This window comes from Sapajus apella, unplaced genomic scaffold (genome assembly GCF_009761245.1).
Source record: "Sapajus apella isolate SASKATOON/1434 unplaced genomic scaffold, GSC_monkey_1.0 scaffold3, whole genome shotgun sequence".
In the NCBI taxonomy this organism is placed as follows: domain Eukaryota; kingdom Metazoa; phylum Chordata; class Mammalia; order Primates; family Cebidae; genus Sapajus; species Sapajus apella.
The window spans coordinates 1,357,138-1,373,137 of NW_022436943.1; the positions used below are offsets into that span (position 1 = coordinate 1,357,138).

At 34.9% G+C, this 16,000-nt stretch overlaps 1 protein-coding gene and 1 long non-coding RNA gene across 2 annotated transcripts in view; both read right to left on the reverse strand.

The window, feature by feature from the left end:
- VPS13B (vacuolar protein sorting 13 homolog B) overlaps window positions 1–16,000 on the reverse strand; it is an 823,218-nt gene that overhangs the window by 327,283 nt on the left and 479,935 nt on the right. The window contains exon 30 of the mRNA XM_032247702.1: window positions 11,456–11,567. Coding sequence (XP_032103593.1) covers window positions 11,456–11,567 — 112 coding nt within the window. The remainder of the gene's footprint in view (window positions 1–11,455; window positions 11,568–16,000) is intronic.
- LOC116528403 lies at window positions 13,693–15,968 on the reverse strand. The gene is made up of 2 exons (XR_004259016.1): window positions 14,009–15,968; window positions 13,693–13,973 (listed from the first exon to the last, which is right to left on the reverse strand). It is a non-coding gene; the product is annotated as an uncharacterized LOC116528403 (long non-coding RNA).

Consider the following 16,000-nt stretch of genomic DNA (forward strand, 5'->3'; position numbering starts at 1 on the left):
AAAAAAAAAAAAAAAAATGCCTTATATAAGTATGTGTACATAGTTTTGATTGAAATAAAGGTACACATACTTTCAAAAAGGTATCATTCTGCAAATTTATTTATAAATTTTTAAAATGTTATTTTAACCTTTTCTTATTTTGATAAGACTAAATCATAAGCTAAATTTTAAATAATCAATATTTTTTAAAACAGGATATAGATTTTGAAAAAAGGGCCATTAAAATGTACTGAAAAAGTAATGTATTTACTTAAATATACTCATGAATAATTAATGCTGATATTCCTATTCTCTTTACTACATCTAAAAAGAAAAAACTTGAATGAAATTTATGAACACTCTTCTTTATTCCTTTGTGTGAAAACTGCAAATCTGGATGAAACTTCTGGGATCATTCTTTCTTCTTATAGTAATTTTGAGAAGATCGAACAGAATGCTGTAAGGCCACTTAGTGATAAAAATGAGACCATGAAAAAAGTTTATGGTGCAAGTTCGAAACTAAATGAGACCATGAAAAAAGTTTAGGCTGCAAGTTTGAAACTTCCTAATTTCACTTATTTCATCAATCTAGGCATTTTGGGAGGTGCCGTAGACAAAACATGCAATTACTATGATATGGTATCTATCAGAACTACAATCAAATGACAATGTAATTATAAGATAATGTGATTGAGGTCTTGATTTCTGTGAAGTCATACAGTACCATAGGCTCTAGTCAAAAATATATATCTATCATTGGTGTCTAGCCATCATAAGCACTCAATAAATGTCTGTTGAATAGCTATAAATATTAATCAATGTATATTTAATAAATAAATGAATTCAAGTAATAAATGAATGCATGCAAAGGAATGGCATAAATGTCTCAAAGATCCCTATTGTATTAATAACTGATAAGGTTATTCTATTTCTCAGAAGTTATTTTTAGAAAATCATTAAAAACCATGAAAATCAAGTCGAACTACTTGCAGACAGTATTCAGAATCAGAGAAGATGAGATTTTCAGAAAAGACATAGGAAATATAAACAATATAAATCCAGTGTAATCCTTCTATAGCAATTACAGAATAAAATGGCACAAGGTTCTGAGACCTGTTTTCATTATTTAATAGAAACAACAATAAACGCTATAGTTAATAAGGTATAGGTAATACACCAGCATACTGTATAACATAAAGCTTCTAAGAAATATATGTCATTTATATAAGCGAAGTGCAACCAAGTTTCTTAACTTTTATTTTCAAAGAGGCTAGTGAAGTGAAGCAGTGGGAGTGGAGAAGAAACAAAGAAACCTGTAACTGGTCATGATCAATTAGTTGCAAACATCACTTCACTTGGACCAGCCAAATTATTATCAATATGCTTAAGTTATAAACATATTTAAATATTTACATCTTGTTTGTTTATAATCTCTAATCAGCCTATGAAAGAAACATTTTCAGCACAGGTAATTTTTTAAAATCTGCCTTTATAACATCTTACTTAACTGTTTCCTGCTTCTCTTTTGGTTTGAGACAAGGACCTGAACAATTTCTCAAGAGAAGAGGTTAAATAAGATAAAGAACCACTTCAGGTCAGACTGTGCTTCAGGCCTATGGTATAAATCAGGGATATGGCTGAACACATCACCAAACAGGAGAATCTCAGATTGAGTTTAAAGGAAACAGAGATCAAAGTAAAAGCAGGTAAAGGATTAAGGGAGGGTCAATGACGATACATACTTGGGGCATGGTTCCTAACAGGCCACACACTGATACTAGTCCATGGCCTGGGGCTTGGGAACTGCATTAATGGGTATATACCCCCAAAAATATAAATTGTTGTATCATAAAGACAAATGCACATGTATCTTCAGTGCAGCACTATTCACAATTGCACAGATATGGAATCAACCTAAATTCCCAAGGAAATGAGAGGACACACAAAAAAAGGAAAAACATTCCATGCTCATGGATAGGAAGAATCAATATCATGAAAATGGCCATATTGCCCAAAGTAATTTATAGATTCAGTGCTATCCCCATTAAGCTACCATTGACTTTCTTCACAGAATTGGAAAAAACTGCTTTAAATTTCATATGGAACCAAAAAAGAACCTGTATAGCCAAGATAATCCTAAGCAAAAAGAATAAGCCTGAAGGCATCATGCTATCTGACTTCTAACTATACTACAAGGGACAGTAACCAAAGCAGCATGGTAACAGTAGCAAAACACATGTACAGACCAATGGAACAGAACAGAGTCTTCAGAAATAATACCACACATCTACAGCCATTTGATCTTTGACAAACCTGACAAAAACAAGCAATGGGGAAAGGATAAATGGTGGTGGGAAAACTGGCTAGCCATATGCAGAAAACAGAAACTGGACCCCTTCCTTACACCTTATACAAAAATTAACTCAAAATAGATTAAAGAGTTAAATGTAAAACCCAAAACCACAAAATCCCTAGAAGAAAACCTAGGCAATACCATTCAGGAAATAAGCATGGACAAAGACTTCATGAGTAAAACATCAAAGGCAACTGCAACAAAAGCCAAAATTGACAAATGGAATTTAACCAAACTGAAGAGCTTCTGCGCAGCAAAAGAAACTATCATCAAAGTAAACAGGCAGCCTACAGAATGGGAGAAAAATTTTGCAATCTACCCATTTGACAAAGGCCTAATATCCAGAATGTACAAAGAACTTAAACAAATTTACAAGAAAAAAAACAATCCCATCAAAAAGTGGGAAGGGCATGAAAAGATATTTCTCAAAAGAAGACATTTATGTGGCCAAAAAAAATATGGAAAAAAAAGCTCATAATCGCTGGTCATTAGAGAAATACAAATCAAAACCACAATGAGATACCATCTCACACCAGTTAGAATGGTGATCATTAAGGAAACAGTCCAGGCACAGTGGCTGAAGCCTATAATCCCAGCACTTTGGGAGGTCGAGGTGGGCAGATCACCTGAGGTCAGGATTTCAAGACCAGCCTGGCCAACATGGTGAAACCCCTTCTCTACTTAAAAATACAAAAATCAGCTGGGCCTGGTAGCCTGCATCTGTAATTCCAGCTACATGGGAGGCTCAGGCAGGACAATCTCTTGAACCTAGGATGCGGAGGTTGCAGTGAGCCAAGACTGTACCACTATACTCCAGCCTGGACAATAGAGCAAGACTCTGTCCAAAAAAAAAAAAAAAAGGAAACAACAGATGCTGGTGAAGCTGTGGAGAAACAGGAACACTTTTACATTGTTGGTGGGAGCATAAATTAGTTCAACCATTATGGAAGACAGAGTGGTGATTCCTCAAGTATCTAAATCCAGAAATACCATTTGACTCAGAAATCCCATTACTGGATATATACCCAAAGGATTAGAAATCATTCCACCATGAAGATACATGCACAAGTATGTTTACTGTAGCACTATTTACAATAGCAAAGACTTGGAACCAACCCAAATGACCATCAATGATATACTGAATAAAGAAAACGTGGCACATATACACCATGGAATACTGTGCAGCCATAAAAAGAATGAATTCATGTCCTTTGCTGGGAGATGGATGAAGCTGGAAACCATCATTTTCAGCAAACTAACACATGAACAGAAAACCAAACACGGTATGTTCTCATTCATAGTGGGAGTTGAACAATGAGAACACATGAACACAGGGAGGGGAACATCACACAATGAGGTCTGTCAGGGGATGGTACACAAGGGGAGGGAGAGCATTAGGACAAATACCTAAAGCATGTGGGTATTAAAACCTAGATGATGGATTGACAGGTGCAGCAAACCACCATGGCCACATGTATACTAAGCAACAAACCTGTACATTGTGCACGTGTATGCCAGAACTTAAATAAAAATAAAAAACAAAAAGAAAAAGTAGACTGGTAAAGAAAATGTGGTACATACACAACATAGAATACTACGTAGCCATAAAAAGAACAAGATAATGTACTTTCCAGCAACATGGATAAAGCTATAGGCTATTATCCTAAGCACACTAACGCAGGAACAGAAAACCAAACATCACATGTTCTCATGTATAAGTGGGAACCAAACACTGAGTCCACATGGACACAAATAAAGAAACAACAGACAGCAGGGCCTACTTGAGGATGGAGGATGAAGACTGAAAAACTACCTATTGAGTACTATGCTTATTACCTAGGTGAAGAAATAATATGTACATCAATATCCTGTGATATGGAACTTACCTATTTAACAAACCTGCATATATACCCCTGAAACTAAAATAAAAGTTAAAAAAAAAAAAAAAAGGCAAATTTTGAAAAGTGAATTTTCTTCTTGCTAGCATTCCCTTCTAAAAAAAGTACTGTGGAGGGCTGTGTTTGGGGCTACTCTAGATTCCAATTTGTCACTCTAACCCTATGACTGAGAAATGTCCCCTGGTTTCTTTTTCCCACAACAAAATTCTTCTCCTTATATCCAGATAAGGAAAATACTTGTAGAGTAGAAAAGAGGACCCAACCTTACCTAGGAAGGGCATTTCCCTCTCTGGAATTTAATTCACTTGGACCGCTTTGTGACATCAATCCCTGATATTTTCCTAAAATCAAATTCACTGTTTCTTTTTTTTTAAGATGGAGTCTCGCTCTGCTGCCCAGGCTGGATGCAGTGATGCAATATTGGCTCATAGCAACCTTCGCCTCTGGGGTTCAAGTGATTCTAGTGCCTCAGCCTCCCAAGTAGCTGGGATTACAGGCATATGCCACCAAGCCCAGCTAAGTTTTATATTTTTAGTAGAGAAGGGTTTTCGCCATGTTGGCCATGGCCATAATGGTGTTTTTTTTTTTTTTCCCCCTGAGACAGTCTCACTCTGTTGCCCAGACTATAGCACAGTGACAGGATCTCAGCTCACTGCAACCTCTGCCTCCCAGGTTCAAGCAATTCTCCTGCCTCAGCCTCCTGAGTAGCTGAGATTATAGGCACCTACTACTGTGCCTGGCTAATTTTTGTATTTTTTAGTAGAGATGGGGTTTCACTATGTTGGCCAGGATGGTCTTGAACTCCTGACCTTGTGATTCACCTGCCTCAGCCTCCCAAAATGCTGAGATTACAGGCGTAAGCCACCATGCCCAACCCATGCTGGTCTTTAACTCCTGACCTCAAGTGATCCAGCCACTTTGAACTCTCAAGGCGCTGGGATTACAGGCTTGAGTCACTGCGCCCAGCCCAGGTTTGTCGAGATATAACTGATTTGTTATAAATTTATCCCTCTGACATGTACAATTCAGTGGTTCCTAAAATATATTATCATTGTGCTCACTGTACATCACTTACTGTACATCTCACTTTACATCACCACTTTCTAATTCAGAACATTTTCTTAACCCCCAAAAGAAATCACATACCCATTAGTTGTCATTCTCCTCTCCCTTCCAGCTTCTAGCAAGCACTATTCTATTTTCTGTCTCCAGATTTGTCCTTTCTGGACATTTCATAGAAATGGAATCATAATATATGGTCTTTTGAGTCTGGCTTCTTTCACTGTGCATGATTCCAAGGTTGATTCAGTTATAGCATGTATCATGACTTCACTGCTTTCTATGAAAGAATAGCATACTATTGCATGGATATGCCATGTTTTGTTTATCCATTCATCAGGCGTTGGACCTTTGCATTGTTTCTACTTTTTGGCTATTATGAACAGTGCTGCTATAAACATCTGTGTGCATGCTTCTGTGTGGACATATGTTTCCAATTTTCTTAGGTATACACCTAGGAGTGGAATTGCTGCATTATATGGTAACTGTGTTTAACATTATGAGAAACTTCCAAACCATTTTCTATGGCAGCTGTATCATTTCACATTTTCACCAGAAACATATGAAGGTTCATGTGATATTGTGAAATATAGATTTAGTCTTTCTCCCAGTTTCCCATCATATAGCTCCTGAAACCCATGGAATCTCGAGTGATTAAGAGTGTCTTTTGCTTGCTGATGAGATGACTGACTGACTGGGGGCCCGCAGATAGCCTCAGAATGACAGCTATTCAACAGAAAGCTGCAAGCATGATTGGAGAGGTGGAACTGGCTGGGGGTCTGTAGATAGCTTCAGAATGAGAGCTGTTCAAGAGAAAGCTGTAAGCATGATTGCAGAGGTGGAACTTTCAGCCCCACCTCCCAAACTCCAGGGAGGGGAAAGGAGCTGAAGGTTGAGTTGATCACCAATGGCCAATGATGTAATCAATCACGTCTAAATAAAGAAGCCTTCATAAAACCCCAAAAGGATAGCGTTTGGATGAGCTTCTGAATTGCTGAACACATGGAGGTACCTGGAGGGCTCTGTATATCTCCTCCATTTGGCTGTTCATCTGTATCTTTTGTAATATCCTTTATAATAAGTGGACAAAGGTAAGCAAACGGTTTCCCTGAGTTCTGAGGGTTACTCTAGCAAATTAATCAGACCTGAGGAGGGAGTCTTAGAAACCCTGGCGTATTGCCAGTCAATCAGAAGCACAGACACAACCTGGGGCTTGCAAGTGAACTATGAAGTGGGAAGAGGGTAGTGTTGTGAGACTGAGCCCTTAATCTAGGGGATCGGACACTATCTGCAGTAGGCAGTGTCAAAGTTGGATTACGGTGAACTAAATTATGGAAAACCCTACTAAATGTCCACTTTGTACGTAGGGAAACAACCCTCACACATCCAGTGTCAGAAGCATTAGATTGGGTGCTCTATTGAACGTGTGAGAGTGGGAAAAACACTTTGGGTTTTCCATATATCCTCTATAATTCCAATATCTCCACATTTGATATCTTTTCTATTATCGTCATCCTAACAGGTGTGGTTTTAACTTCCAGTTCCCTAATGACTAATAGTGTTGAACATCTTTACATGTGTTTATTGGTCATTTTTATATCTTGGATATATATCTACTCAAATCCTTTGCCTATTTTAAAATAGGTTTTCATGTTATTTTTGAGTTGTAAGAGTTCTTTACATATTCTGGACACAGGTCCCTTATCAGATATGTGATTTATTTGTAAATATTTTATCCCATTCTTATGATTTCATTTTCTTGACAGAGTCCATTGTAATACAAAAGTTTAAAATTTTGACAAAGTCCAATTTATCTAGTGTTTCTTTTAACCCTTGTGCTTTTGATGTCATAGTCAAGATAACCATTACATAATTCAGGGTCACAAAGATTTACTCCTAATTGTTCTCTAAGTTTCAAGATTTCAGCACCACATTACAGTCTGATCCATTTTGAGTTAATTTTTGTGTGTGATGTGAGGTAGGGGTTGAAGTTCATGTGGATATCCAGTAGTCTAAGTATCATTTGTTGAAAAGGTTATTCTTCACCATTGATTTACCTTGACATCATTATTTAAAAAATTGATAATAAATGTGACAGTTTACTTCTGAATGCTCAATTCTTTTCACTGATCTATATCCTTCTGTAGTGTGTCACTGTTTTGATTCCCATTGCTTAAGTTTTGAAATAAGTACTGTGAGTTCTCCAACTTCATACCTCTTTTTCAAGATTAATTTGGCTATTATGGGTCCCTCAGAATTTCAAACATATTTTAGAATCAGATTGCAAATTCCCACAAAGAGAGCTGAACTTCTGATGGGAATTGTGTGGAATCTGTAGGCCAATTTGGGGAGTACTGCTATCTAACAAAACTAAGTCTTCTGAAATACAAACACGGTATGTATTTCATGTAATTAAGTCATTTAAAATTTCTTTCAACTAAGTTTTGTAGTTTTCAGAGTGTAAAATTTTGCACCTTTTTGACAAATTTATTCATAAGTGTTGTATTCTTTTTAATGGTATTATAACTGGAACTGTGATTTTAATTTCATTTTTGATTGTTCATTGCTAATTGATTTTTATAAATTTTTACATATTTTATTTTATATATTTCATGCATTTTTATACATTGATCTTGTTGTAGCCTGCAACTTGGTTAACCTTGCTTGCTTGCCCAACAGTTTTTCAGTAGATTCCTTAGGACTTTCTATTTATAAGATCATGTCATTTATAAAAAGACATAGATTTATTTCTTCTTTACAATCCAGAAGACTTTTATCTCATTTTCTTAATTACTCTGGCAATATCCTCTAATAAAATGCAGAATAGGAGTGTTAAAAGTGGACATCCTTGGCTTGTTTCCTTTTAGGAATTCACGGTGCACATAGTCTTTTAAGAGCTCTGAGACACCAAGCTGAAACAGTATTTTAATTTTGGACTACCAAGCATTTGTCAAACTTATTTGAGCAACTTTTAATATTACATGAGGCTTCTATCTCTTGGAAAACATTTTTGGGAACACTGTATTGTGGATCACAAAATGAGGCAAGTTACCTTTTACTAGAGAATAAAAAAACAAAATTCACAGAGATTCAAAAAGAATGAAATAACACAAACTGTCACACAAACTGAAGCCTTCCTAGCCCCCCAAAAAAAAAAAAAGTTTTGGAGATTAAGAATGCTAATCCATTTAGCAGGAAAAAAGTCAAATTATCACCTAACTAGTAAAATAATTCAGGCTTGCCTAACATTCTCTTTCACTGAGATTTTAAAAATTGAGACATAAAATCACATTCTATAAAATTCGTCCTTTTGAAATACAGTAGTAGGATTTATCCTACTTCGCAGCAGGGGACACACTGCAGACTCCCAGTGCATGCCTGGAACTGGAGATAACAGCACACTGTACAAATTTAAATTTCTAAATTAAGCACAGTAAAGAGATTAACAATATAACTAATAATAAAATGGATAATAATAATATATAGTAATAAGTTATACGAATGTGATCTCTTTCTCAAAATATTTTATTGTACTGTACTCACCTATTTTTGGACCATAGTTAACCTGAAACCACAAAAAATAAAATCTTGGATAAGGGGGACTACTATACACAACTCAGTATTTCTCAGTGTATTCACACAGTTATGCAATCATCACTACTATCTAATTCAAGAACATTTCCATCACCCCAAAATCATCTCCATCCTAGTTAGCATCACTTCCCCTCAAGCCCTGGCAACTACTAATATACTTTCTGTCTCTCTGAGTTTGTCTGTTCTGGACATTTCATAGAAATAGAATTATGTAATAGGTGGACTTCTGCATCTAGTTCACTGAGATTTTATGGTTAATGAAATCATGGGAATAATAAAATAAGCTTTAGTATGCAGGGTCTTTTGCTTTGTGGATATATTTGTATTCTAACTGAACCACTCCCACTCTGAATATTTCAGTCAAAAGTGGTTTCTAATTCCGCTGTTACTCCTTTGATATTGATGATACAGCATTTCACTGAGATCTTGAAACAATTTTTATAAGCTCTTATATGAATACTTTTTGTTAGTTTGTTTATTTAGGAGTGACTTTTCAATGTGAGCTTTCAAGGAAAAATTATTAGGTGGAGTTTGTCATCCAGCATCTAGAATTTATTGATTGATTGATTGATTGATTGATTGAGATGGAATCTTGCTCTTTCGCCAGGCTAGAGTGCAGTGGCATGATCTTGGCTCACTGCAACCTCCATCTACCGGATTCAAGCAATTCCCCTTGCCTCATCCTCCTGAGTAGCTGGGACTACAGGTGCACGCCATCACACCCAGCTAATTTTTTGTATTTTAGTAGAGACAGGGTTTCACCATGGCCAGGAAGGTCTCGATATCCTGACCTCATGATCTGCCTGCCTCGGCCTCCCAAAGCGCTGGGATTACAGGCATGAGCCACCATGCCCAGCCCAGCATCTAGAATTTTATGTTTGATACTCTAACACATATTGCTAACCTTCATCTACAGGGCCACCCCAATGTTACTCTACATGCTTGGAATTCAAGTTGTCCTGAGCGAAAAGACCAGATAGCCTCACCCAAGAAGAGTTGGGCAAAAAGGAATAAAAGGAAGACCCTAAGAAATACTAATATCAAAGAGATTAAGAGGAAGACCAGTAAAAACAACTGAAAAGAAGTTGCAAGAGAAACAGAAGGAAACCCTAAAAAAAAGAATTTCACACAACTGTTCCCAGCAAGTGAAAATACAACTCAAGCAAAAGTCAGAATATGGAAACGGTACAGAGGAAAGGAATTATCTCAGTGGTTCACTTTACGGATGGTGATAAGATCTCTTAATATAAAATGTTTCTTCCACCAAAAGTAAAGTAGGTCTCTATTTTAGGATCACTTACTTCTGAAGTAGGAAAGATAAAGACACCTGGAAGAATATTCAAATGTTAGAAAATTAAAATATTCTCATCTAGAATTTATTTTGTATTATAATCATGTCCCTAGATCCTACGGGAGTCAGAAGATATGAATTGTAATCTTGGCTCTATTAGTTTCACCAAGGACAACTATAGTATTCTTCTGGCTATTCAGTTTCCTAATCTGTAAAATAAGGAAGTTGAGTTAGACAATTCCTAAAGCCTCTTTCAGCTCTGAAATCCTAAGGTTATTCATAAGCTAGCAACACAAAAACTTACTTAAGGGCTGAATTCTATTAGATTCCTAAAAAAATAATACAAGAAAGAGATCATACATACATAAGACAAAGGAAAAGAATGTAACTCAAATACCAAATAAATCTGAGAAATAAGGTTCCTAGATCTGTTTAAAGTAAAAATAGCTATCACCCTCTAGACGGTAAATGTATCACCAAAATTAGAATCTTTTCCTAGCAGTAACATTTACTGGAGAGCAGTTGGAATTTATTTTTTAAAAGAGTAAGACTACAACATCTGAAAAACAGAGCAGCAAGAAGAATAAGACACTTGTTCGTCTGTATTTCTGTGACTTTTCTCACTTGGTATTATTTGCAACTGTACTTTTCTGTCCGACAGCAGTGCCAACTTCAGTATGAATCATACATTATTTTTATCATGTTGATTACATATGTTCACCAGTTTAGTTGTCCATGTATGCTTGGTGTGGTTTGCAAATACTCAGTGACAAAATCCAGAGCATAGCATTTTCATAGAAAGTGTTTACTGTGAAATTTCTCTTTAGAAGTTTGCTTTTCTTTACAGCTTTGATCCATATGACATCCACATTCCTACATTTCAAATAATGGCTTACACTTAAATTAATAAAATGTTTCACTTTGATACAACATGACTACAGTAGGATGTGGTGGTTCTACAGAGGGCCTCATATTCTTATGTGATTAGAGATTTGGTCAAATTTGACATCTGCTAAAATTTTCCAAACTATGCTTCTTCAGTTTTATGGTGACTTAGTACTTACATTCTGTTATTCATCAACACTTCACAGAAATACTTGATTTGTCTGAATGAATTAAAAAACCCACAACTGAAGAAAATCAGAAAAATCTGGTTTTAAATATCAAAAGATATTGAATGAGAAATATTTCCATAGGCCATACTAAGTAAGTTATTGATCACTGTACGTCTTTGCAGGATGAAAATTGTTGCAAGATTGGACATAAGAAAATATAACTTACTGGTAAATATCTTTCCTAAGGACAGATCTGCCAAGGGGATTGTCAGCCTGGGGAGCCATGGCAACAGAGCCAATCTTCAAAACCACGGTATCTTCTTTTGCTGCCTGATTAACTGTATCAAAAGAAGGAGATTCATGAATACACTGTGAATCTGTACATAACTTTATGCATAAGGAGAAGTATTTGAGGGAATGGAATACAGATACATTAAAATAAGATCAATACATGAGAAAAAGTAAAATGAAAAAAAATATATTTAAAATAAAAATCTTTGATGCTGTTCTTAATTTGGTTCATACCCATTAAGTGGTTTTCTGTTAAAATACATAATTAAAATAGCAATGAAAAAACAAACAACTCCACTCCCAACATTAAAAATTATGATATTAAATATATATAAGTAATATTAAAGCTAAATGTTTATCTAACTTCACAATCTGCATCTTTCTCCTAAATGATTTTCAACTTCGGGTTCTTAATACTTCATTGTCGTCTACAAATATATTGAAGGGTATTACAAAGTCAGTGAAAAATTCTCAAAGCCATTTAAATTTACATGCTAAATAATAAATAAAATACACACACACACACACACACACACATACAAAGTGTATCACTTCAAGCTCTAAAGTGTCAGAAAATCCAAAAGAAATATGATGGCTGCAATGCTGAAGAAGGCAAACACCAACTATTTAACATGGGAGAACATATCAACCTGTTATCCTACTTTTTAATTTTAATAACTTCTACTGTAAAATTGCTTCAGAAATTGGAACCCACATCCCTTTAAAAGTTCTACTCCTAATGACATCTAAAACTATGACAAATCGTCCCAGAAAACAAAAAAAGGTAAAAGGATTTATCAGTTTTAATTCTTTTCTTTGTACTGAATGAAATGATATTTAACTATATGCTCTCATTTAGTGCTAAAGTTCAGCATTTTTTCCACAACTCACCGGCAAATTCAGCATCTTTTCTAAGGACTATTTGGGATGAACAGGGGTATTAATGGCCGCATTCATTACATTTTACTCTCTCTTCTCCAACAGATGATTCTACAATAGTAGCTGTATAAACACTGTCTAAAAAATGTTAACAATATACAACTTTCTAGGTCTTGAAGTAAACATACATTAAAACTTATAATTTCTCTCAAGGAACTATCATCTGCCAAAAATAGAACAGAAAATGACTGGCTGCAAGACCTAAGAAATATCCTGAACAGAACCTGTCTACAAAGACATACAATCCATATTTCCCAAAGTGTGGTGCCCAAAGAATGCAAAAGCTACAAGATTATTTCCAGCTGTATTTCTAGTATATTATTTCACCATATTATTTTCAGTATATTTCAATATATTTTCAGAATATTGTTTCAGTATACTTAGTATGGTCTGACTCAGATTAGTCCAAGAAAAGAAAGTGACAATTAAGAAAATCAGAAAATAGTAAGAAGCATAAGATATTCAGTGAGAGAAATAAGGAACCAGAATAAGATAACCATGAAGGGAGTAGGGGAAGGCAAAATAGTAGGAAAGTGGGATAAGGGAGAGCAAAAGGAGAAAAAGGAGGTGAACTATCATAACAAATATTAGCATATGGATGCCACAGTAAAGACAAGTACTTTTACAGGTCCATAGCAAAAGATCAAATAGAAAACTACTTTTCATGCAGCTGCACTATTTTCAAATGACTTAGAGGTTTGGCTTGATTACAGGTCCTTATACTATGAACATTGTTTACATTTTACAGATCTTGCATTTTATGCCAAGCTTATCAAATAGTTCCATGTGGGTAAAACCTCTGATTAAGCAGCAGGCATCAATTAAATCAATAATAGTAAGCCTGGAGAATAGACCATACCACAAAAGTGCAATTAGTGTATTTGCTAACTGTTCTTCCAGGCTACAGATACTACCCACCATATGAAAGTCTGAAATGTAATAGAAACATTGCAGTAAATGAGGTACATATGGAGGAGAAATTACGTACTTGGTGTTACATACAAAGCTAGATCCAAGAACAGAATTGTTTCTGTTAGAGCCAAAATTATTCTCAGTAGATTATACTATGAAGTTTTAATAAAAAAAAAGAGCACTTAATGCAGATCATTTATAAACTACATTAAAATAATTTTATTAGAGAAAGTATTCAGCTTATCAAAATATATCAGAGATGTAAGAAAAAAATAATAAAAATATGTATGTACACATGAAAGTGCCTTGAGTCATTTCTTCAGTTATTTTATTGCAAAAAAAAAAAAAAAAAATCAGCTTCTCTTTTTTTGGCTTATTTCACCTGCATTTAATAGTTGGACCATATGAGGAAATGTTCCTTTTAGAAATATTTTCAACATGAAAATGAATGCCTTCCTTCTTTGCTTTAACTCTGTTTTTAAAATTCAGCCTCATGAGGAACTACTCATTCTAGACAGGCTAGATTTTAAAAAGTTCTCTATTATGAAATAAAAAGATTATGCTGGAAGTCAAACACTGCAGATTTAGAATCCTGATAGTAACTGCCCATAACGCAAACAATATTCAGGTTGAAAACCAGACTTTCAATATAATTTTTCTAAATAAAATATTAGAATGTTTAATGTATTTTTTCTGATCATTAACTGAATTTTAGATATGATTAAAGAGTCTTACATTAATGTAGCATGAATTGTAAGTATGAAAGATTTTATCTTTTCTTGGGGCAAGAGAGTGTGTATACGTGTGTGTACAGATATATGAATGTACATATGTGTATGGCATATGAAAAGGCTGTAAACAACTCTGAAATCAAGAGTCTGTATTAGTAACCAAAAGCTTGAATAAAGACCAAAGTTTTCACACAATTGTCAGATAAGACTGTTGCTTACAACAAAGTTTTAATTCCAACCTGAAATAAAAGTGTTCTGGAGATTTCAGCTTTCCTTTAAGATTCTCAGTAAAAACTCAATTTAGTAAAACATAAGTCTCAACAGTATTTGAAATTCCCACTGTGTAATGTTATGCTTTTATAAAGTCAAAACTGTTGTGACAGCTTTCAAAAAAAGGTTTTAATTAGTTATTCCCATACTGGCAGTTGAAGACAAAAGTTTCAATAAATGTGTAACAAATGACCATTATGCATATTAATAGAAAGTTTAGTTGCATTTAGTTTACCACAATCTTTGACACAGATTACTGTGTACAGATTTCTGTGTACAGATTACTGTGACACAGTACACAGATTACTGTGTACTGTGACAGGTACAGATTTCTCTGTAATATTTTTATAATAAAGTTTCTGCTGAAAAGCATGATGTAGCAAGAGTTAGTTATTCTTCCATGCTCATCAAAACAACTTACATATACCCAACTCAAACCCCTGGGCTCAAGCCATCTGCCCACTTTGGCCTCCCAAAGTGCGGGAATTATAGGCATGAGCCACCATCCCTGGCCTACATTTATAATTTAATTAATCTGATAATCATCTTCTTCAAACTTCCTTATAAAGGTTTTCCAGAATAAAATGAATACTGTACTCATGACTCCAACTTACAAGAGTCATTAAAGATATTTATTTCTTATGAAATTGCTCCTTTAATCACGATTTCCATAGTCACATTATAGCTTTTAACATGTATTAAATGAATAGATCCAATCTCTGATATAAAATAAAATGTAAGAATTTATCTATACTTTAAAATGGTGAATTTGATTATATGAATTTTACCTCAATAAAAAATTTTTCTCTGACCTTTTCACGGGTAATTTATGATCATTTAAATTAAGAGTAGCAATGAAGAAAGGTAAAATATCAAAGAAAATCTAACAATGTGTCAAAATCTGAAAATTTGACATGCATTTTTGTATTTGTATTCTTAGCTTAGGCACATAGTCTGGCTACTTGCAGCACCTCAAATAGATAGACATGCCGGTAGAGTTGTAAGTTAAGATACAGATATATGCACAGACACAGAGATGCAAAGGCACAACACAAAAAAGTAAAGACATGACCAATATATATGCCAGACAAAAGGATTAATACACAAAAAAGTATTAAGTAATAAGGAAAAGATAAGCAACTCCTTAAAAATAGTGTACTTTTCACTTATGAGACCTACAAAAGACTAAACATAAACTTCTGTTAGAGTAAGAAATAGCCATTTAGGAAGGCAATTTGACATCTCTTAATATTTTAAAGGTATGGAATCCTTTGATCTGGCAATCCTTTTGCTGGTAATTTGTTCTACAGATACACACACCCAGGCCACAGAAAAATACTGCTAAAAAGTTGTTTGTTGCTAAAAGTAGGCATATTAGCAAAAGATTACACTTAAAAGTCCACAGAAAAATAAAACAAATTATATATTCCAAAGACAACTATACCAACATTCCCCCATCTCATATACTCTTATTCAAAGTGACCTTAAGAAGTACCTAGGCACCTGAATTCTGAAATTATATGTTAAAAACCCGCCATAGTCACCACCAAAAAAGAGAGAGGAGGAGGAGGGGGAGGGGGAGGGGGGGAGGAGGAGGAGGAGGAGGAGGGGGAGGAGAAGGAGGAGGG